Source organism: Ruditapes philippinarum, unplaced genomic scaffold (assembly GCF_026571515.1).
Source record: "Ruditapes philippinarum isolate M1 unplaced genomic scaffold, ASM2657151v2 ctg101_1_1_1_1, whole genome shotgun sequence".
NCBI lineage: Eukaryota > Metazoa > Mollusca > Bivalvia > Venerida > Veneridae > Ruditapes > Ruditapes philippinarum.
The window spans coordinates 375,669-400,213 of NW_026857073.1; the positions used below are offsets into that span (position 1 = coordinate 375,669).

The 24,545-nt window shown below is 32.6% G+C and overlaps 1 protein-coding gene across 1 annotated transcript in view; it reads right to left on the minus strand.

Annotated features, from left to right (window-relative positions):
• The window catches only part of LOC132748674 (kinesin-like protein KIF26B), a 252,423-nt gene extending 228,874 nt beyond the window's left edge, over positions 1–23,549 (minus strand). Inside the window, exon 1 of the mRNA XM_060738285.1 lies at positions 22,952–23,549. Within this exon, the coding sequence (XP_060594268.1) occupies positions 22,952–23,179 (228 nt within the window). The 5' untranslated portion in view covers positions 23,180–23,549. The remainder of the gene's footprint in view (positions 1–22,951) is intronic.
• Positions 23,550–24,545: the final 996 nt, after the last annotated feature.

Consider the following 24,545-nt stretch of genomic DNA (forward strand, 5'->3'; position numbering starts at 1 on the left):
ACAAAAAACAAGTATTGCTAAAACAAAACTTGACGATACATATTTAATCAGTATTCTGGCGACAGAAATGTGATATTCGATAAAGATCAAGATAGTTTTTTTCTTAAGTTATTTGCATATTATGAGCCAGATTTATTTCAGGTTCAACAGAACAATGTCAGACTATAAACAACAATAAAGACTTCATACCCCTTGTTGCTGAGGGGTTTCTCTTTAAGTGTTGGGGAATCAGAATTGCAGCCACCGTTTATCCCTGCGTGATCGTAAGAGGCGACGAAATGAATTACTTGAGTCTATGTTATCTCTAAGCTCCAGCAGGTGAGGTGGTTTTGAACCCCGGTGATGCTTAAAGTTTGTAACACCCGAGATTAGCCAAAATCATCTTTCTTGTTTCGGCGCAATATGACCTTAATTGTGTTGGTGCGCCGTCAAAAAAAAAAAAGAAGCTTAATAAAAAGATAAACATAGTATATAAACACGCTCTACAAATAGCTCTATCTATAAATTATGTGCTTATACATTGACGCATTGACTTTGAATAAGTGCACCCCATAGGAAGTAAGGCACTTTATCTCCAGTAGTAGTGTTTGTGATAAGTACGTGTACACAAACACTGACTTCGAAGAAGTACCCCGATGAGGGGGACCCCCCCTTCAAACCCCCCAAACAGAAGGGGGCACATCCCCCTTCTGCCAACCCCCATGTATCTTTTGGATGGGGGGGCGGAGCCGAAAAAGTGCTCACTTTTTTTAGCAACATTTCTCAAACGAAAACATTTGTTTGGGGCCCAAATACGACATTTTTCACTATTTCAGGCCTAAAAAAAGGGGGGGGGGGTCGAAAGTGCGTTGTTTCGCTTATATATGAGGTAAAGTGTTAAGATAACATGTAACTTTAAAGTAAATCTTTCTCAAGACAACGTCGCATGCAACAGAAATTGTCATGATGCATGCATTGTGCTTAAATTATATTTTGATGTATTGAAATGTTTAATTATAACATGTAAATGAATATAAAAACAGAGTTTTATGAATATATTTGTTTTGGATTGTAATTTCTTTTAAGATTATATGCATTATAGGGACATTAAGATGTCTATCAGTAACGTGCATTCTTACAAATTTACATTGATTTATATTCCTAAGATGAAAAACCTTCTCCCAAACGAACTTGTATCAAACGAAAAAGCTAAAAAAAAAGCTAATGCTGCCTTTTCCTTGTATATTTGTTACCGGACGCTTGGAACGCGCCTGAATGTCGCATGACTTCCGTTGCTTACGTCACGGTTTCCGGTGTTTCTGCAAGTCTGCGACACATGACGAGAAAAGTCTAAATAGTTTCTGCGATATCATAAAGCATCAATACTACATCTGAATTCACTTCATTAAGGGAGAGTGTCGCCGCATTTATGCCTTTTACGACATTTCTGGTTATTTAAAGGCTAATTAAAATGCCAAAGGACAGTTTGTATAGAAGTGAAAGACATTTATATCAGACGATAGTGTAATACTGGCGCCTTAAGAAACATTTCTGTTTCATGTTGAAAGCGAACATTTTTTGTCAGTACTTATTCTTTTTTCTGATTTAATCTCAAAATATGCTGATTTAAGATAATTTATATTAGATTCCTATGATAAAAATGTCAAAGCATGTTGTAAATAGACTTATTTACTGGAATTTATAAAAGAAATGTTCAATAATTTGTACAAAAACGTTTGAAATATTTGTGAATATGTTGTTTTCAATTGTTTCGTTTAGTTAAATACTTTACTTTCGTCATCAAAAATGAAACTTTTCATTTACATTCGCAAAAATACAATGATATAAGGTGAATGAATAGCAAAATATGGTTTTATATTTAAGGTTAAATGCCCAGAAGCATCTCCAATATTTCAAGACAACATAGTCTGGAGGTTGGTCCGATTTTGATATTGATAGGTCCATGTATATGACAAAAACGGAATAAGAACAGACCTGCCTCTGTCGATTGATGCTGTGATCTAACATTACAGTACATTCTATTTAATAAAATTGACTTTGCTGACCTCCAAACCGACATTATTTTATTATATATATATGTAAATATAAATTTTGTTTTCGGAAAATGTAAATTCTTGTTTTATAAAAATAAATTTCATTTGAAAAGCTTTCCATCTGAAAATGAATCGTGACCTCACAATCATTTCTACATATCTTAATAACTTATAATAACTATGATACCTACAAAAGAAAATGTTTTGCATACTTAGTATAGGCTAGACAATGGTAAATGCAGAAGCATTACTCGGAATGTATCTGACACTAACGTACTATCTGCATGGTGTACACGTGATACTTCCTGCGTTAGGAAGGAACCATCCATTTGTAGACAATCGGAAATGAGCCTAGCCCGAAGGAGCTAGACCACGTGATACGGGTTTCTGATAAGAATATTAAGTGAAAGAGAAAGTGCTCTGTCTTGTGGTACTAACAGATTAGAAAATACATGCAAATACCGGAAATACCACTAAAGGCCTAAATTTATGTCTCCTCGTATTTTAACTTATTAAAAAACAATATTAAATACGCTTAGAAATTGATTACTATGGCAAACACTTATTAGGTTTGCTTATGTAAACGCTCAAGGTGATGAAGTAAAACAGAAGTATCCAATTCATTTCACAAACAGTGGAGTGTCCTTAGGTCTCTAGAGAATGCAATTGTATTTTGAAGAATCGCAAAGTGTGCCAATATTGTAGTATGTCTAACAGAGAAAGTGACATGTTTGTCACGTGGGGTGAAAAACTGAAATAACAGGAGAAAACAAGACAGTCGACGTTGTCTTCTTTCACATGCAAACAGACGAAAAAAGGAGAGATTTTAAATCCTTAAGGTGTTCAATTAAGGAAAATTTATCTAAATTTGTATGAAGTATACGAGCTTTAATTCTTTCGTGTGCATCACTTACTATTCAACTATTTATGATGCCATATGTAAAATATGAAAAGTAAACGTTAATTTTTACATCAAAATTTCATAACTTGTAATTATGTACTTCAGTATCACAAAAATGAATGCGATGTCTTAGTACGCGTCTGTATAATATCTACATGTATAATTATTCTACTTTTTAACAAATATCATTGTTGAAAATAGAAATAAGTCGAAATAAAGAAAAAAAAACAATAGGTTTTTTTAAACATGTACTTGTATATCCAGGTATTAGCAGGTGATTTTTATCAAACTTCAAATCACACCAACCCTTATCAAAAAAGGTGTGTACCATGGTTTCTGGTGATAAGCATCTATTTCCATGTATTTTAATTTTGAAACAAAGATTTTATTGCTAAAAGGGCTAAACTATTATTAATCGTAACTATTTCCCTTTTATGTTTTTGTTTTCATGAAAATTTCATCAATTCTCACTAATTCTGGTCTGAGAGTTTCTTATAAACTGTTCTTAATTGAACAATGATCAGCTGAAAATGAACGCATTGAGCCGAGTTTGCCTTTTTTAAGAACACGAAACATTTGCAATGTACGCTGTGCTGTCACTTGTAATGTCAATTTATTTGTAATTTTATTTGACGACTTCAGGAAAAAGTTATGTTAAGATTTTTAATAAAAATATGTTCATGTTTATATGCCACATTCTGCTAAAGTCGGTGCTGGGGGGAGGGGGCGTTGGCGATTGATTGCATTTACAACTACGTCCATGAACAGTCTAATTCAAATCGTTTTAAATGTTACCGTTTTGGGCTTTCTTTTGGGATTCAGTTCTTCATAGTATTCAGGTTATCTATTTCAACATTATTACTTTAAGTAATATAATTCATAAAGGTATCAAATGTCAATAAAAGCGAACAATAAAAGATAAAATAAAAATAAAGCTTGTTTGATTTGTGTTTGGTTGCCTTCAAACGAAAATGGCAATAACATTTTTACTTTCAAGTGAATAAAACTTATACAATTAAAACAGGTACAGTAGATGCATCGAAACAAAATATAACAATATATCAACATCATGTTTCTAATTCCAGATGTTTTAGAAACAAGAAATCTCTTACATGACATGATGAGTTCTGCAAAGCAGGTGCCTTTATAAATATACACGTTTTATATCACTGAAGTTCATGAGATATAGTGCCACCTATGAGCCAAAGGTGCCATGTGACATATTTATGATTTTGAGAAAATCATGTATTTTAAGATTAACCAATATAACATAAAGATAAGACATGTATTCATTCCTATGTTAAGGTATATTCAAGATATATATTTAAGACATTGCGAGTAATCATCTTGTTTCAAATGGGAGTGGCAACTGACTTGATGATTCGTACCTTTACATTAATTTCCATGCGTTTCTAGTTTGTGAATGTGTATTATTTAAATGAGGTTACTTTTGTAATATGCTGGTAGCTAAACGAGTTAAACCGAGTCTACAGTATTTAAATTTTGCCGCTTTTTGAGTTCTTTAAGGTTTCCAATTATCTATTTTCTTTATGAACAAGATAAGAACATTGAATTTATTATAATTCTACTTTCGGTATTATACTGTTATCATACTAATAATTATACAAACTAAAAGAGCAATAGTTAATACGTCTACAATTTGAGACAATCATGTACTTCAATTTATATGGAGTGAGACTAAAAAATGGATTGGAGCACCAAACTAAATAGCGTATTCCGGTATATATGGACAAGGCGCTTGAATGATAAAATGCTAAAATCTTGCCTTTTTTCCCTACGGAATGAATTTTAAAGGGTGTAATTCATCTTTTCACACCGATTTATGTATGAAAATAAACGAAAAATGTAATAATCGGGAAACAAAAATATATTTGTCTATTTTGTGATCATGATTTCTGCGAGCGTCTGGAGGTACTGCTCCAGTCCTATCATGACTTAACTTCAATTTCTATGGCACTTTGTTCTCTCTAAACACGTTTATGGTAGTTTCTGTCTGAATGTTATGGTCATAAATGATAAATATAAAGGAATATCTATTACAACTATAGAAAAATCTGTTGTTGAAATTTTGATAACCAAAACAGATATATCTTTATATATTTATACCTTTAAAGACGTCTTGACATTATGCATTTGAATATGGTAATAACACAAAGAGTTATTTTTTCTTCGTGTCATAAAATTTGTAAGAATTATATCGTTAATGGTTTAAACTTATTTATATTATGTATCAATGATAGGAGAATCAACTGAAAATTATTTAGCTATTCAAAATGAAATTAAAAACAAAGATAACCCAAAAATGATATATTTGTTCATATAAAGTTAATCGTAGGTTATCCTGCAGTACAGCATTAAGAAACTTGGAGCTATTTTAACCGTATGCTAATTTATTCAGATGGTACTTTTAGAATTTGCAATTTTATGTTTTAAAACAGCTAAATGCAAAGCTACTTCAACAGAGAGATAATATACTTTATTTCATTATAAAACAGTATATCAATCACAATAGTCTTTTTTAATTTCAATATTTTCTTTGCTTTTTTGTTGTGTTGAAAGAAATGGCATAAGAAAAGATCATTCGGGTGCACTTTAGTTCTGATTTCTTTACAATAACTATGAATGTATCAGATATTTCAAAGTGAAATTGCACATGTCAATTTCATATAATATACTAGTAATGCACACGTCAATTTCAAATAAACCGTTCCGCGTGTGTTGCGTATTGCATTTACTATAGAGCCGACATTTTGCAATTAGCAATGTACATCTTATTGTTGCTTATTGCAAACTTTGCCAGTAAGCTGTGTTTATGACATGAGATAATTTCTCGTTATCATTTAAAATCTCAGATATACGCAACTCTTTTTATAATAGTTTAATCAATTTTCACTTTTGTTAGAAGAAAAGAAATACAGCAATTCATATCATTGTATTGGTATTGTCTGCAGACGACAATTTATCAGCTAAACTCGATTGCAGTCGCACGCCTTTCAGCACCATACCATTGAAGCGTCATTACACTGTTAAGATTGAATTAGCTTTCAACAAAATCATTAAATGATACGGGCCATAAAGGGCAGACATTCTGTAAATAAAACCCATTAGATGTCAGCTTGACATAGCCGTAATGTGGATTGCTGGAAGTGTTACATATTTGAACTTAAGAAACATGTCTATAATGAATGATTGATAATAATTGCCTATTTCTGCACACTCTTTTTCAGTGAAATAAAAGATTTGTTGAATAAGTAAGCGAAACAATTGATGTTTTGTTTATTGACAAAGGTTGTGTATTTCAGCACAAGGCAAAACATAGCCATAGGCGCAGGTACTCAGTTTTATTCAGATACTAGGTGATTTCTTACTCAAATGTTCTCATTAATCCTGAAATATTTAGGTAAGAACATGGAAAAATGATATATATGTCAATATATATGCACTTTGAAGCGTCATGAATATAGCTCGTAGAAAAAATATATCAATTCTAGTTGAAATAATTGTCTGGAGTCCTTTGGGAAAACAAAAGCAGTGTCTTGCTGACACTGCAGCTATCAGCTTATTTTCTAATTAAGCTTGACATAATCTTTTATATTATACAATATCACTTCTAATATATAACTCCTTTGCACTAATAATAACAGATGTCAAGTGCCGTGTGACAGTTTTATTTTGTCTTGCATTTCATCTCAGTTGTGTTTTTATTCTTGTCCTTCGAGATAATTGATTCTAATACTTTGAGTGTTGAAGCAAAGCCAATGCTGGAGAACATAAGAGATGTTGCACTCAGCAATGTTCACTTATTTCGGTTTTGTTTCTTTTCCTTTATCTGGAATATTCGTAAATATTCCTAAATGAATGAACACAAACAATTTTTGTCAAACACATTTGCTTTTGCAATAAAAAAACGAAATATAATGTTACAAATTAAAAAAAAAATAGATGTTAGTTGTTTCAACTTCTTTAGTATACAATGATTTATTTAATGCTCTCAAAGCAACCATTGTACCTTTACACATGATTTAATTCCAAGAAATAGTTTTCTTAAAATTCAACTTATTATTTAATCATAGCCATAGAATACAATTTCATCTCTTCAAGCAATGTGCTGTTTAATGCCAAAACAACAACAACAACAACAACAACAACAACAACAACAACTACAACAAGGACAAAAAAGGAGAACAAAAATTTAAGAATTTCTTATGTTTAAGAAAATGCCCTGTAACATTTTAATCACATAAAAGTTGTCCACCATTCCAATTTTAGATTGCAATTAAATATCTACATACACACGGGGGAGGAAGTGTTACACGAAGAAGGGAGTTCTTATGATAACTTGTTTGGAGTTCTTATGATAACTATCACGGAGTTCCTGGAAAATGTTACGGATTTCTGTGGAAAACTTTTCTATATACTTGGAGAACTCGCCTAAAAAATGGTTATTTTTAACTTTAAATGGGGAGTTTGAGGTGCTAAATTAAACTTTGATAATTAAGCTTGCCCTACATATTGTATTTTGTTTCAGAAAAAATCTTTTAGTCCATATTTTGTCGCCTTTTAAAAAAAAATCTGCAAGTTTTGAGAAAAATTTCCAAATTACTTGCTAATTCGTTCATATTGACCTTTTCATTTGTGATCTTATTCGTTGCTATACTTCATTACCTAATTATTATGGAGAGTTGCAAACATAAAGCCCGGGCTAATAAATTTATACGTTACGGAGTTCTTGCGATAACTCAAAATATGTCCTGGAGTTCTTATGATAACTTTTGTTACTGCCAGTGTGTTTTTGTGCTTAATAGCGGCGCGTTTAAGCGTATTTTATTAGACAATAAGTGTGTAAATCATTATGAAGGATAGTACGCTCACATTTGCACAAAAATTTGGTTATATAACGTTGGGTTTTGATCGTTTTTTTTCAGTTCAAGATATATTTTTCCTACCTCCGTTTCTTGTGTTTTTGTGTTTGTTTTGGGTCTTTTTGTGTGTGTGTGTGTTTTTTTTATATTTTATTTGGAATGACTGTAAACATACTTGATGTAGAGCATTTACTAACAGGAAAAAAATACGCTTTGAATCATGATTTCGTCATATATACATTATTTCCTGGCAGTTTTAGAGAACATTAAGTAACTATGCTATCGGTATGCATGTAAATGGTTTTCAAGCAAAATAGGAGGTAGTATGCACTACCTTTATCTAAATTTAATGAGGTGGGTGTCGTCTTTATGTTTCAACGGTATTTCAATTTCTAAAACGTATCAGTTTTTGTCATAGAAACGTATAAAGTTCTATGACAATGATATGACGATAGAAAGTAAGTCTTCAATAAGATATGTGAGTCACCGTAAGGTTCATGCCATTTATCGACCTTGTTCCTTTCTCTATTAAATCCAATGTAGCATCACGTGACGTACAGCAATTTCCATATTTCGGAAAATTACTGCATACATTTTTCTTATCAAAGTTGGAGTCCTAGTGGAAATTTTGCTGTAATTGATTACAAAAATATATTGTCGAACTTCTTTCGCTCGAACCCGTAGGGCACGTGCAAATATGTCGAAGAGATCGGTAGTAATCGGTTGATTTTTATGCATAAAAAGATCATACATTTCGGGTGCATGGGTGTGAAGGATATCCCGGTTATATACGATACATGGTATATAATGATACAATTTACTTAGCCGCTTCTTGAGGGAAGCCCCGGTGCATATCCATATCGGTACCCTCTTTGCGAAATCTGCTCAAACGGTACCCTCTTTGAACATGCACAGGTCATTCTCTGCTTTGAGGGTACCTATGTGTTAAAAAATGAGAGGGTACCTGTAATATGAAAATTCAAATGAAGAGAGGTAGCCCGTGCCGCTGCAAAACCGAAAGTAGGGTGTTTTTATGAATTTTTCATTTATTTTTGACAATATACTGCCATTTGTCCGAAGATGATATGTATATGAGCATATTAAATATGTGTGATGCATATATAATCAAGCCATATGTTCATTTCGGTCCGAAAAATATGTTGAGGTGATGGGCGAGGCAAGACATGTCGATTTTTTGTAGGTTATTGTGAACTTGCAGTACATGAAAAACGTGCACATGACAAATCAGCACATAAATAAAACATTCTAGTGTTCCGTGGTATATATCTTTTCTACGTGTCATACCTCCTTTCCTTATTTCAATGAAATTTTACTGGATTGTTATCCATCGCTGGTTTGTTTTTAGCAGAGAATGACCTGTGCATGTTTCGCAAAGAGGGTACCGATATGGATATGCACCGTGAAGTTACTTATTGTCTGCTTTAGAAAGGCGGTTGCTTAAAACATGTAACTGAGAAAAAAAGTTTTAAACAATTTTTCCTTGGCGGTTTAAGCCATGTTACTGCTGAATACAGGTGACCGCTGATTCAGGTTTTCCTGAAAACCTGATTTTTGTTTGTTTGTTTGTTTCATTTTACGCCTTTTCCCAACAGTATTTCAGTCATATGGGCGGGTAGTTTCCTAACCATCGTTCCTGGAGAGTTACACCAGTACTAGACTACCTTCCTCCGTGCTAAACTACCAAAGCATCTCCCGGGGATCGAACCCACGCCAGAGAGGTAACTGGATTAGAAGTCATCGACTCAAACCCCTCGACCACGGAGGCGGTCGTTCCTGAAGATAGCTTAGCATCTGTTTATCCTATGTAGACTGTACACCAAAGCAGTTTCATGTCTTCTCCAGATATATTGAATGATCGTTTTTTAATTTTGCCACATGGCCTCAATGTTGCATTTTGCGGAAACTTATAACATAAAACTTTTGTTGACGAACAGTATACACAGAAACATTTAGTGCATTCGTTGGATTTTATAATGTCAATATGATTTCGCACAAATTTAATAAGGAACTAAAACACGATCAAAACCAACGTTATATAACCAAATTTTTGTGCAAATGATAAGCGTACTATGCTTCATAATGATTTACACACTTACTGGCTAATAAAATACGCTTAAACGCGCCGTAATTAAGCACAAGAAACACACTGGCAGTAACAAAAGTTATCATAAGAACTCCAGGACATATTTTGAGTTATCACAAGAACTCCGTAACATTTGAAAAATCGGGTATACATTTATTAGCCCGGGCTTTATGTTTGCAACTCTACACTATAATTAGGTGATTATGTATAGCAACGAAGAAGATCACAAATGAAAAGGTCAGTATGTACGAATTAGCAAGTAATTTGGAAATTTTTCTCAAAACTTGCAGATTTTTTTAAACGGCGACGAACTATGGACTAAAAGATTTTTTCTGAAACATTATACAATATGTAGGGCAAGCTTAATTATCAAAGTTTAATTTAGCACCTCAAACTCCCCATTTAAAGTTAAAAATAACCATTTTTTAGGCGAGTTCTCCAAGTATATAGAAAAGTTTTCCACAGAAATCCGTAACGTTTTCCAGGAACTCCGTGACAGTTATCATAAGAACTCCAAACAAGTTATCATACGAACTCCATCCTTCGTGTAACACTTCCTCCCCCGTGAAACACATGCAGATATATTTCTCTTTTGCTAAATGGAATGGAATCGACTATCGATTACGTCAGCAAGCTGGTGCAAGACTAGGACTAGGCTGTAACAAGTTATTCCACCATGCGCAACTCCTGCTTATCTCTCGAGATATTGCAATGACCTATTTGTGTTAGAACGCCTTAAAACCAAACCAAACCTATTATCAAATTCATTTGATACTTCCTACGTAATAATTTGCTGTAGAAGAATATTTTGCTTTCAGATAAGATGCTTTGGATTGCTCTAATCATCCGATGAACATCCGATATTATCAACTGCAAATTTATAGTTTTAATCAACTCTCTTTTTCACTGGGAGACTGAATTCATTCACCAAATATTGCTTTAACCATTACATCTATTTCCAGACAAGTATTTTCTTACATTTCACATAATTAGTTATGTTGTTACAAAAGCTATACAAATATTAAAGACCAGGGATTTGCGCTTATTGCACTAAATTAGACAACAGTGTTATTTAAAAAAATGTATTTGCTAACTGTATAGTGTTCGTGTACTAATGGAATTTCTGTAAGTCTAAAAGTTTTCGGACTACTGATTGTTCTTTAAGTCAAACACATGACTTCCTCTCCGAATGAAGAATAATGCAAATAACAGGGCATAGCTCATTGTAGATGTCTTGTTGCACAGAAGCATATTTGGATGGGCAAAGAATAGTGATTAAATAAAAGTTAACTTAAAATATGTAAACAAATATCAACAAGGAGGGGCGATATGAACAAACAACAAAGGATCATCGACAAGAAGCCCAGCAGACGTAAGACGTACGCAAACTAACGAAGTAAAACATGAGCATATCGTTTTTTTCTGTACAGTTATAACTCATTCCGTCTATTCCATCTAATATTTACTCACTACTTAACTTTATTTTATCCTTTTTTCACCATTTTCGTTAAACGAGTTCAACGATTTTTATAGAAGAATGTTGTATATGATTTCCATAGCCATTGATAATCAAACAGACAAAACAACATTGCATTGGAACTCATCATTACCCGCGAAGCACAAAAAAAAACAAGTATTGCTAAAACAAAACTTGACGATACATATTTAATCAGTATTCTGGCGACAGAAATCTGATATTCGATAAAGATCAAGATACTTTTTTCCTAAGTTATTTGCATATTATGAGCCAGATTTATTTAAGGTTCAACAGAACAATGTCAGACTATAAACAACAAAAAAGACTTCATACACCCTTGTGGTGAGCGGTTGCTTTTCAGATTTGGGGAATAGAATTGCAGCCACCACCGTTCATCCCTGCGTGATCTTAAGAGGCGACGAAATGAATTACTGGAGTCTATGTAATCTCTAAGCTCTGGCAGGTGAGATGGTTTTGAACCCCGGTGATGCTTAAAGTGTGTAACACCCGAGATTACCCAAAATCATCTTTCTTGTTTCGGCGCAATATGACCTTAATTGTGTTGGTGCACCGTCAAACCAAATAAAAAGAAGCTTAATAAAAAGATAAACATAGTATATAAACACGCTCAACAAATATCTCTATCTATAAATTATGTGCTTATACATTGACTCATTGACTTTGAATAAGTGCACCCCATAGGAAGTAAAGCACTTTATCTCCAGTAGTAGTGTTTGTGATAAGTACGTGTACACAAACACTGACTTCGAAGAAGTATCCCTCACAGAAGCTAAGTGCAGTATGGAAACCAGAGGAAATGAAAATGCCATGATTAATGGTTCTGCGAATATGTAAGTAAACAACACACAGACTAATCCATAAAAATTCGCGTTGAGTAGACAAACATTAACAAATTAGACGTAACTAATTAAATAGAATGTCAAATTGCACCAACGTTTAAATTGTCCAAGAAATGTAAGAGACACAAGTTTATGATCTTTAACAATTAAAAAGAAGATAAAGTTTGTCTGCTGATATTCTGAATTGATCGGTTCCATTTACTTATATTATTTGCAAAAAAAATATCATTTAATAATATAGACCTTTGTTTGTTTTTTTTCCGTTTTATTGACAATACATAACGCTTAATAAAAACCATAATTCTAAAGAATTCACTCAGAATGAATAAAAATGTTAAATATTATTTCATAGAATCGTTTTGCAACAATTAATGTCTGGAAATATCGGAAGAATTTAGATTGTATTTTTGCAGACAACCACACCTAAATGATGTCAAAAAAGACGACGTATTGCTTATTAAAGCGTCAGTGATTGTGGATTTTGAAAAGTACAATGCTGCATTCAACTCATTTGTTTAAAAGGTTATACCAATAGAAAATGTAATTCAAGCAATAATAGCAGTTACATATGGGCTCTTTTACACACTGTGCATGGTGTACACGTGATATTTCCTGCATCAGGAAGGAAACGTTCACATGTAAACAATCGGAAATGCTCCCGCCCCAAAGGAGCCATGAAAAGTGATACGGGTTGCTTCTTTGAGTCAATACATTAACTTAGACAAATCGCTTTGTCTTGTGGTACTAACAGATTACATAACACATGCAAATACCGGAATTAAGTCTACCGAATAAAATGAACCCCCTCATTATAAAACTAAACGATCAAATAAACGCTATGACTATCAAACCCCTTCATTATCTCAGATCTGCTTTCTTAATAAAAATCATTTATAGTAATGCACATGTTTTTCGATTCGTTCTTGCTTTTTGCAGGCGACAAAATAGTACATGTATTTAGAAAACACTATAACCCCATAACTACTAAAATAACTGATATTCCAGCCCATATCAAAGAGCAGTTGCCTATAAAAATGAAGTGGTCAAATGGACTTTTGCAGATTTAAGCAGTGAAAACTTTAACCCCATTCAGTGCCAGATCAGGTGCTCAGAAACAGTGTCACAACACCACTCACTATGTATTAACCCAATGTAGATATTGCATAGCCAGGCTGTCATTCTTTTATTTGGGGGAACACACCCATTCTTTTATTTGGGGAACATTCATGGAATGGCACTACTGTGTCACATTGTAGGTTCCATGATAACCGCCGTATGAACACATCTGCGGATGTTTCTAAATTCAAAATTTCACCATTTTCGCGTTTAAATGTTAAATTCTGCTTAAGCTGGTGCTAGGGGACGGTAACTTGCACTTTCCATTTCCGTCCATGAACAGGCCCAATCAAACCGAGCCTATAACATTTTCCATTTTGCCGTGTTGGGCTTCCTTTGGGGATTCTGTTTTTCTCTATTGTGTATAAAACTGCAAATGTCCATGGGGTTGGCAAGCCCTTTACCTAAATCTCGATAGAAGATGAAACATGTACAGTGCCTTATACAAAATGTTATGTTGGGCAAGGATCAATGATATATCCTCTCATTTTAAATACTTATTATATCTAAAAACTTCTGGAAAAATCGTGTTTATATATAATTTTACTACTGATATATAATATATTTTCCTTGATCAATTTGATTAAAAATAATAAATGTTTAAATATTTGTCAAACTCTCCTTAAATTTTAATGAAAGATTTAAAGTAACTGACTATTTAAATTAACAATACTCTTTGGGTCGATATTACAATATTTCAGATTTCCATACTATAAGAACACCAGGAATAAAAGACATTTAAATTTTGTATGGATCCTAAAGAACATCAAAAAAGGACAAAAAGGAAAATGTTGCAGTCTCCGTTTGATTAAGTCTGTAAAAATTATTAAAGTACACGTTATCGTCTACGCCCCCTAGCACCGACAGGAAATAAAATGTAGTACTTAATTCAAATACTTAATGCTTTTCATTTGGGTTACATAAAAAACACTGAAGAAATAATTTTTGATACTTCATTTAAACGATCGCAATCAGGAAATAATGAATAAGCTACTTTTCAAAATTCTAATTCAGGTTTTTTATCCCATCCCGAAAGCATTGTCTTTTTTCCACAATTTTCTCAACCTTGTCTCGTTGACTTCTTTTTTTATATTTTTAAAATATCATCTGGTAATAGAGAAGAAGTGAATACTTTAATATACGATTTTTGCTACTTGTTTGTGACTTTTTCGACTTTCCTAATTTCTTGTGCATTTCCATTGAGACACTAGGCTTGGAAGAAAAAAAAACAACTATTCATCAATTTCAACTTAAGTTTTTGCTACCAATGACAAAAATGTCACCTGAAGTTTTGGAAAATTGAAAAAAGGGACTTTAGTGTCTCTGCTCATGAAGTTTGGAGAAAACAGTTAACTGTAAGAGCATCTGCAACTCTAACTATTTTTTTAAGAACAAAGTGAACTGGAGACGTTTTTTTCAGAGTGTGGTCGAAACGGATGAACTTAAGCTGACATTAATTCAGTTTTGGACTTGTTTAATGTTATGTCAATGTTCTTTTAATGTCTAAAAACGCTGCAACTGTAAAATCTGTGTGTATTTTTGTAACGAATTATTCTCTCTAGCGTGTTTGTATTATTCTCTGAAAAAAGCGACAAGCATTGGTTGAGAAAATTTGAATGAATCTGTCAGGGGTAATTGGTCTATAAATTTGTCGTTAGAAATTCAGCGTAAAGATAAGCAATGCAAGATAAGTTTTCAAGGTTATGTTTTGTTCTTGTAATGTAATGCTTGTCTTAGTGGAATGTACAAAAGTTAAAAATTTAAAGGTAAAACATTTAGATTGAATGTTATTTTTTGTGACCGGAAAATGTCAAATTAAGATAATTTATATCCGATGGTATATCATGTTTAAATAAAAACATGCCGATGCTTAAACTATTTTGAAAGAAAGAAAACATATGACAGAGAAGATCGGATTCCCAAAGGAACTACAAAACGTCAAAATTGAAAATGTTGCAGGCTCGGCTTGATTTAGCCTGTTCATTTACGATACAGGAAAGCGCAAACTCATGTCTACGCCCCCTAGCACCGGCTTAAACATTGCGACACTATTACCGAGTTGATATTCATGGCTGCTTTATTAGCCCAAGTATGCCGTATGAAATTCAGCAATATTTTTCTTGCAAATAAACTACGGTGCTGACTATACAAAATCCTAAAACAAAACTGTTAAAAAGGAGTATAAGCTATGCTAAGCAACTGTAAGATAACATGCAACTTTTAAATAAATCTTTCTCAAGACAATGTCACATGCAACATAAGGAGTCATGATGCATGCATTGTGCTTAAATTATATTTTGATGTATTGAAATGTTTAATTATAACATGTAAATGAATGTAAAAACAAAGTTTTATGAATATATTTGTTTCGGATTCTAATTTCTTTTAAAATTATATGCATTATAGGAACATTAAGATGTCAATCAGTAACGTGCATTCTTACAAATTTACATTGATTTATATTCCTAAGATAAAAAAAACCTTCTCCTAAACGAAATATTCGATTGTACAAGCTGAAAAAGCTAATGCTGCCTTTTCCTTGTATATTTGTTACCGGACGCTTGGAACGCGCCTGAATGTCGCATGACTTCCGTTGCTTACGTCACGGTTTCCGGTGTTTCTGCAAGTCTGCGACACATGACGAGAAAAGTCTAAATAGTTTCTGCGATATCATAAAGCATCAATACTACATCTGAATTCACTTCATTAAGGGAGAGTGTCGCCGCATTTATGCCTTTTACGACATTTCTGGTTATTTAAAGGCTAATTAAAATGCCAAAGGACAGTTTGTATAGAAGTGAAAGACATTTATACCAGACGATACTGTAATACTGGCGCCTTAAGAAACATTTCTGTTTCATGTTGAAAGCGAACATTTTTTGTCAGTACTTATTCTTATTTCTGATTTAAGCTCAAAATATGCTGATTTAAGATAATTTATATTAGATTCCTATAATAAAAATGTCAAGGCATGTTATAAATAGAGTTATTACTGGAATTTATAACATGAAATGTTCAATAAAGTGTAGAAAAACGTTTGAAATATTTGTGAATATGTTTGATTCAATTGTTTCGTTAAGTTAAATAATTTACTTTCGTCTTCGAAAATGAAACGTTTCTTACACATTCGCAAAAATACAATGATATAAGGTGAATAGCATAATATGGTTTAATATTTAAGATAAAATGCCCAGCAGCATTCTCCAATATTTCAAACAAGATAGCCAGAAGGTTGGATCGTTTGGGATATTGATAACCCATGTATAAGACAAAAGAGGAATAAGAACAGACCTGCCTATGTCGATTGATGTTGTGATCTAACATTGCAGTACGTTCCATTAAATAAAGTTGTCTTTCCTGACCTCAATATAGTCATGTATTTATATGTTTATGTAAGAATTTATTTTGTTTTCGAAAATTAAAAAAAACATTTCAATTAACCTCTCACAAAGGCTTTCCATCTGAAAACGAGGTTATAATTCTTAATCGTTCACAATCATTTCTGCATAATCTTAATAACATACTATCATACCTACTTTCTAATATTTGCATACTTGATACTGGCTAGACAATGGTAAATGTAGAAGCATTACTCGGAATGTATCTGACACTACCGTACTATCTGCATGGTGTGCACGTGATACTTCCTGCGTGAGGAAGGAACCATCCATTTGTAGACAATCGGAAATGATCCCGGCCCGAAGGAGCCAGACCACTGATACGGGTTTCTGAATAAATATATTAAGTGAAAGAGAAAGCGCTTTGTCTTGTGGTACTAACTGATTAGAAAATACATGCAAATACCGGAAATACGACTTAAGGCTTAAATTTCTGCTTCCTCACATTTTAACTAATTAAAAACAATATAATATACGCATAGAAATTGATTACTATGGCAAACACTTATTAAGTTTGCTTACTTAAGCGCTTACAGTGATGAAGTAAAACAGAAGTATCCAATTCATTTCACAAACAGTATAGTGTCTTTAGGTCTCTAGAGATACAATTGTATTTTGAAGAATTTAAAAGTGCGCCAATATTGTAGTGTGTCTAACAGAGAAAGTGACATGTTTGTCTCGTGGGGTGAACAACTGAAATAAGAGGAGAAAACAAGACAGTCGACGTTGTCTTCTTTTACATGCAAACAGACGAAAAAAAGAGAGATTTTAAATCCTTAAGGTGTTCAATTAAGGAGAATTTATCTAAATTTGAATGAAGTATATGAGTTTTTTCTTTCGTGTGCATCGCTTACTCTTCAACTATTTATGATAGTAAAATATGAAAAGTAAACATTAATTATTTCATCAAAATAGAAAGTGCATTTCATAACTTGTAATTATGTACTTCATTATCATAGAAATGAATGCGATGTCTTAGTACTCGTCTGTATAATATCTACATCTATAATTATTCTACTTTTTAACAAATATCATTGTTGAACATAGAAATAAGTCGAAATAAAGAAAAAACAATAGCTTTTTTAAACATGTACTTGTATGTCCAGGTATTAGCAGGTGATTTTTATCAAACTTCAAATCACACCAACCCTTATCAAAAAAGGTGTGTACAATGATTTCTGGTGATAAGCATTTATTTCCATGTATTTTAATTTTGAAATTGCTAAAAGGGCTTAAAGAGAGACACGGGCAAAATTTTCATTTCTTCGTTTTAAATTTTCATTCATTATTCTGTAAATGTCCTCAAAATAAATACACTAGGCAGTCACAGGAGCAAAACTTATGTCTTATAATGAATAAAATGTCGGTTTCCTAACTTGACCCGCTCGGGTCAGGTTAGAGCGTTAAAAATTCACAAAAGTTGTCAAAGTGAACTCTGGAAACGTTAATGAACATGTTAATGAATTGTTTAGACTTGTTTTAATAATAAAATATCCACAATATCTGTTATTGTAACTTCCAGGGTTTGTTCAAGTAACATAACTTGTTTTTAAACTACTCGACGATTCTGTCGGTGTCTAAATTTTGTTCAACATATATAGATATTTTTATGCTTCAAACCCAAAATATATAGAATTCATACAGAAATTCATGCTGGGATTTTAAGAAAATGTCGTTTACCTTGATTTGAGTACATAAGATCAATTTAATATTTTGTCATTAATTTGCATAAGTATCCCTTTAACTATTAATAATCGTACCTATTTCCCTTTCATGTTTTTGTTTTCATGAAAATTACATCTATTTTGACTAATTCTGGTCTGAGAGTTTCTTATAATCTGTTCTTAATTAAACAATGATTAGCTGAAAATGAACGCATTGAGTCGAGTTTGCCTTTTCTAAGAACACGAAACATTTGCAATGTACGCTGTGCTGTCACTTGTAATGTCAATTTATTTGTATTTTTATTTGACAAGTTCAGGAAATAGTTATGTTAAGATTTGTGAAAGGTTACCATAAATATTTTTCCTTGGGCTTTAACAGTTATAAATAGCAGAATCATACAGAAATATCTCCGATTTGTCAATATAGCCACATCTTGCACGGCGATTCTTCATACAGATATCACAATTGTGATTTGCCACGCAGTGAATTTAGATTTTAATGATAAAAAACACGAGCAAAATAATGTTATTGTTAAAACAGAATAAAAATGTCTCCGTGTTCTTGTCCATACCGTTTGAAAGTAACAAAGACAATTTTCTCGCTACTTCATTTTGCCGATAAAAACATCTAAGAGCGGGCTAACTGTCGTCTGCTTTTATTTTATTCCATTATCAGTTGTCCTTTCAAACTTCTAATTATATCATTTTTTCGCATTTTTACATTTCTATAAAAAGACTGATATTATTTTTGCATCGGATTTTTCTCGAGTTTGACTGTTTGTCTCTTTTTAGTTTTCCCAAAGGATCAAATCGGCTATCTTGTATTAGACATAACGCAATTTTTTAACGGTTTAGCATCTTCTACACAAAATGTACTTTAACTTTTTGTTTGTTTTGAATTGATACTTCCTTTTCCTGGGATTTGTGTCTTTTTCACCATTTTTAAGGAAACGTCGAATTACTTATTTTTCTCTAAATTTTCTGTTATCGACAACGTAAATGTAACCTTAAGTATGGCAAACTGAAATATTTCTGAGGTTCCTTTTGGTTTAGAATGTTTAAAAGGAAAAAAGAGACCAAAGTATTTTAACAGCTAAAAGGAGCGAAGGAGGAGCGAATGTAGCTGTTTAAGACATTTAATTAACAGCGTCTAACTAAGATAGTCGACCTACTTTTCCAAGGTTATCCAGATTGACGCAACATTTAAATGAATGGTAAGATAAACACTAGCTCTACTGACGACAGTTTGTTAGAATATTTTTTAATCCGAGCATTCTCATTGGACAAAAAGTAGGGCAAATATTAAATAGGAGGAAATTATAGCATACAGGTTGTTTAAGATAGCATTCCAAAACTAAGTATGTATTCAAGATGTTGACTTATAGTCATGTTGATGTCTGTGAATTTCAGTGAATAACTATTTTTTCATAATGCTACAAATAAATAGATCACTTTACATTTCTTGTTTGTAGAATAGAAGGTATTTTTCCTTGAAATTAATGAATCATTGTACACAGCAGTATCTCAACAAAAATGGGCCTTAGTAAAGACAAAAATAGTCAGAACTTTTTCCGTTATAAATATTCATTTCTTTGATACACGAACATATGATAAATTTGAAAACAAACCAACATGCAATGGAAGGACAATTATGCTAAACAAAGTCAAGTCAACAAGTGAAAAAAAGTATCAAGAAATCTTTCTCAAGACAAGATCTTATTTTATATTTGGAGTCACAATGCATGCGGCGTGCAATGAATTGTTTTGATGTATTGAAATGTTTAATTATAACATGTAAATGAATATAAAAAACTCTGAATTACAATTATGTATGTTTGTGATACAGTGCTATTTTGAAAATAATCTGCATTAAAGCGACATCAAATTGTATATCAGTAGCGTGCAATCCTTACAAATTTACATTGATTTATATTCCGAAGAAAAAAACCCAACTTTCTTATAAAAATGATTGACTGAATAAGCCGAATAAAAGCTAATGCTGCCTTTTCCTTGTATATTTGTTACCGGACGCTTGGAACGCGCCTGAATGTCGCATGACTTCCGTTGCTTACGTCACGGTTTCCGGTGTTTCTGCAAGTCTGCGACACATGACGAGAAAAGCCTAAATAGTTTCTGCGATATCATAAAGCATCAATACTACATCTGAATTCACTTCATTAAGGGAGAGTGTCGCCGCATTTATGCCTTTTACGACATTTCTGGTTATTTAAAGGCTAATTAAAATGCCAAAGGACAGTTTGTATAGAAGTGAAAGACATTTATATCAGACGATACTGTAATACTGGCGCCTTAAGAAACATTTCTGTTCCATGTTGAAAGCGAACGTTTGATGTCAATTCAGATTCTAATTTCTAATTTAAGCTCAAGATATGCTGATTTTAGACGCTTTCATTTAGATTAGAGCCATACAATAAAATACATTTAATAATATCTGGAAAGATCGGAAGTATAACCAAGCATGCATAACTATACAACTCAGGAGGGTAAGTGTTTATCTCTTGATATTTTCAGATATAATAATGACATTTAAATCTCAAGATTTATGGTCGTAAACATTTGATAGAAGAAGTGCATTAAAATAAACGAATGAGAAACATTAAGAATATCGATACCATTTTTATATTGTTCTTAAAGTTCATAAACTATTCTAAATTTATCTGAATTATCTCAATTTCGTAATGTTAATACGTTGTATGTACGCATATATGTATGTTCGTACATACGAAGGTACGCACGCACGCATGCACGCAGCACGTACGCACGTATGTTAGTATGTACAGTTAGACAAATATTTTTCCTGTTCTACTTCCTTCTATATGTGCATGTATGTATGAACGTGTTTGTGTGCGCGTGTGCGTGTGTGCGTGCGTGCGTGTGCGTGTGTGTGTGCGTGCGTGTGTGCGTGCGCGTGCGTGTGTTCTGCTTCCTTCTATATAGTACATATACACTTAATAACGATGATGCTTTCTGTTAGACTTTTTGTCTAGTATGACCTTAAGAATTTACAAACAAAATTAATTTTCAATTTGAAAGACCCTGACACCAGTTAAAGCTTCAAGCAATTTAAGTAAGTAAATCACCGTTTATCTGTCTTTAACCAAGATTATCTCGTTAATTTTTTTACAATATGTGTTACGCAATAAAAAATAAAAAAATGGTTTAACCTGTACATGAAGAGTTTTTGTACATATAGTGCTAACAATCAGCTTTAAGCTAAGGTAAATGATACCAGATTTCACGTTGAGATATATTTAAACTATCTAATTCACTGACAAGTCCTGACAAATTACACTGTCAAAACCGTAATTTGTTACATCTTAAATATTGAACTTCTACTTAAATATATTTAAGACCTATTCTCCACTGTTCTTATAAGGTTATTTTTCTCTTATACAGTAAGACAGTTTATCAAATGGTAGGGGGTATTTAATCTCAATTTAAACCGAATCACTAAATCTAGGTATCAGTGGAAGACTGTATATTATCATGTTCACGGAAGTTTTGACATGTACGGGATTAGGGCACCTTTTAGAAAGTTAGCGATCTATGATATTTAGAATGTCATAAGAGGGTTTGCGGGATATTTTATATAGATTATGTGTAAGTGAAGGTGAGAATGAGGGTCACCTCACTGTAAGTGGCAAAATCACCTCCTCTACGGTTGTATTGATCTAATTTTCAAAAACAAAGAAAAAAGCGAAACGCATACTCAGCATGAGTATCACGTTCTTTAACTGGAAGTGCACTAAAACCTTTTTGTATCATACGTTTTTATATGATATTATAAGTAGCTTAAAGTTTGAGTAAAATCTAACCGAAACTTGCTTTAGAGAACGTGGTTTAATCTTTAGTCAACCAAATTCGTTTACTCTTTTATGGCTACATTATCTATGTCGAATGAAGAATTTCACTTCTAAACCTAAAAACACATTGTAATGATATAAATTTTTGAATCAATCAATCATTTGTTGTAAAATAATCCAATGGTGTACATAAAAGTAATAAATTTGTAGCGGAAAACATTTTACATGTAATAGTATTTATAAAAGTTTTCAAAGAACGTTTGTCTATCATAAATGAACCATCTAAATAATTGACTAAAAATTCTTACCGTGTATTCCACGTCTAATCTACTTTGAAAAATACGTTGTCTTTTATTCTTTCGAAAATTCTATATTACGCTCAAACAAACACTGAATAATTCATTAAATAAAAATCCTGTCTCTTGTAACAAGAGTGAGTGTTATAATAACAAGTTTAAGTTTACACTTACTAAAGAAATACAGGAAAAAATGATGATCCGAATGATTAAGGTCAATAAACAAAAGCACCGCAGGGGAACAATTCACGCTAAGATGTTATAATCACTATCACCTTTTTCGTAGTTTTAATACGATAAGAAATATCTGCCCATGGAATATATCCACGCGAACCCTCTCATGTATCCATGAAATTTTAATAATGACAAGATAACCACGGAGTAAATTACGTTACCTGATTGTGTATAACGGCAATCAACTGGCAATTATCCCTTGTCGTTTGGTTGTTTTCCCCCCTTGGCTCGAGTGCGCGTTCCAGGTTCTCCAAACATTTAACCATCTCTTCTAATTTGTATACTTCTATATCTAGCTGGTCAGATAACGTGAAATCCATAGTCACAAAACTGTCGTCTGTATCAACGTTTGATATAAGGTCAAGGTCGCGTTTCTCCGCAGACGACATTGTTTAAGCTTCTGAAATACCTCAGTATCCCGTCATTTACACTATACGGGAATTTGTTTAACTAGTTATTCGGATGTTATTGTCTTTGTGAGTAATTAATTTGATAAATGATGTCAGAGCTTTTACTCTCGTCTGCTAGGTGTAACAAACACACCAATATATCAGAGTACGCTTGTCTTCCGAAATGTAAACAGTGGAACTATTTTTCAAAAATATTTTCCTCTGTAACAGTACGGAGATAGGACAACGAACGCAATTAATATCCGAGTGGAAAATTAGCACGTGGATAAAAACCTACTTAATGCCGTCAATATAATCCTTTCATGATTACGTTTGTTTCGAAACTTTCATAGCATCTCATTTCTTTTTAGACAACCTTAGACGGTCTTTTCGCTGCAGAAAAAGTCAATTTCTTAAATTTCCATTCTTTTCCGTAAAGTCAGCTTCATATTCAATAATGCTATAATTATATGCAACGAAAACATAAAATTTGACACTAAACCGAATAAGCAACATAAAACATTCACACTACATCCATGTCATTCTTACAATGTTTGTACTAAACATGCAAATTTAATTGAACAAAACATCCGATCGAAGTACGAAAAAAATTTGCCGAACTTAAATAAAAGTCCAACTAATAAAATGTCTCATTAAAGTTATAAGCTGTATGGTCACAAATCCCGGGGTCTAGGCTGGAAAACGTATGGCTAATTAAAATAGTACGGCGTAATCACTATTTACGTCGACCGTGGACCTAAACATTATAATCTCCACACGATTTATCGCCCGTTTAACATTATGATTCAATATCCAGTAATAAGATTTTCACATTTCAATTCCCTATTGAAGAATTTTATGATTCGTTACGAATTTCTTAAAGGCAGATATATAATTTCCACCGCAACGTGAGACCTAGACGGGATAATTCACTTAAAATCCTTAACCGTTTTAAAATTCCGGATGCTTTTTGCAACTAACGGACATCTTAAACAGACGACAAATAATCTGAATATAATTTGCCGCTCGTAACGAAACATAATACTTATTACTTTGATTTAATTTTATTTTTAAAAAAAATCTGCTTTGTTTGGTATAATACTATAAAAAATGAGTAAACTTTTAACTGTAATAAAATTACTCCGCGTTTTAAAATAAGATGCACTGAAATACCCTTTTCTTAACACAATATATGCTGATCAAGTAATTAAAGAATAATAAAAAAACTTACGCAAGGAAAAATAGATCACTATATGAAAACCGAAACGAATAAATACACATGTCAGAGTCAGAAGTAAATTCTCCGAAAGGTTAAAGCCTTATTCCTTCCCTTAAAATACAGGTTATTAAGTTGGTTTTGGCCAAC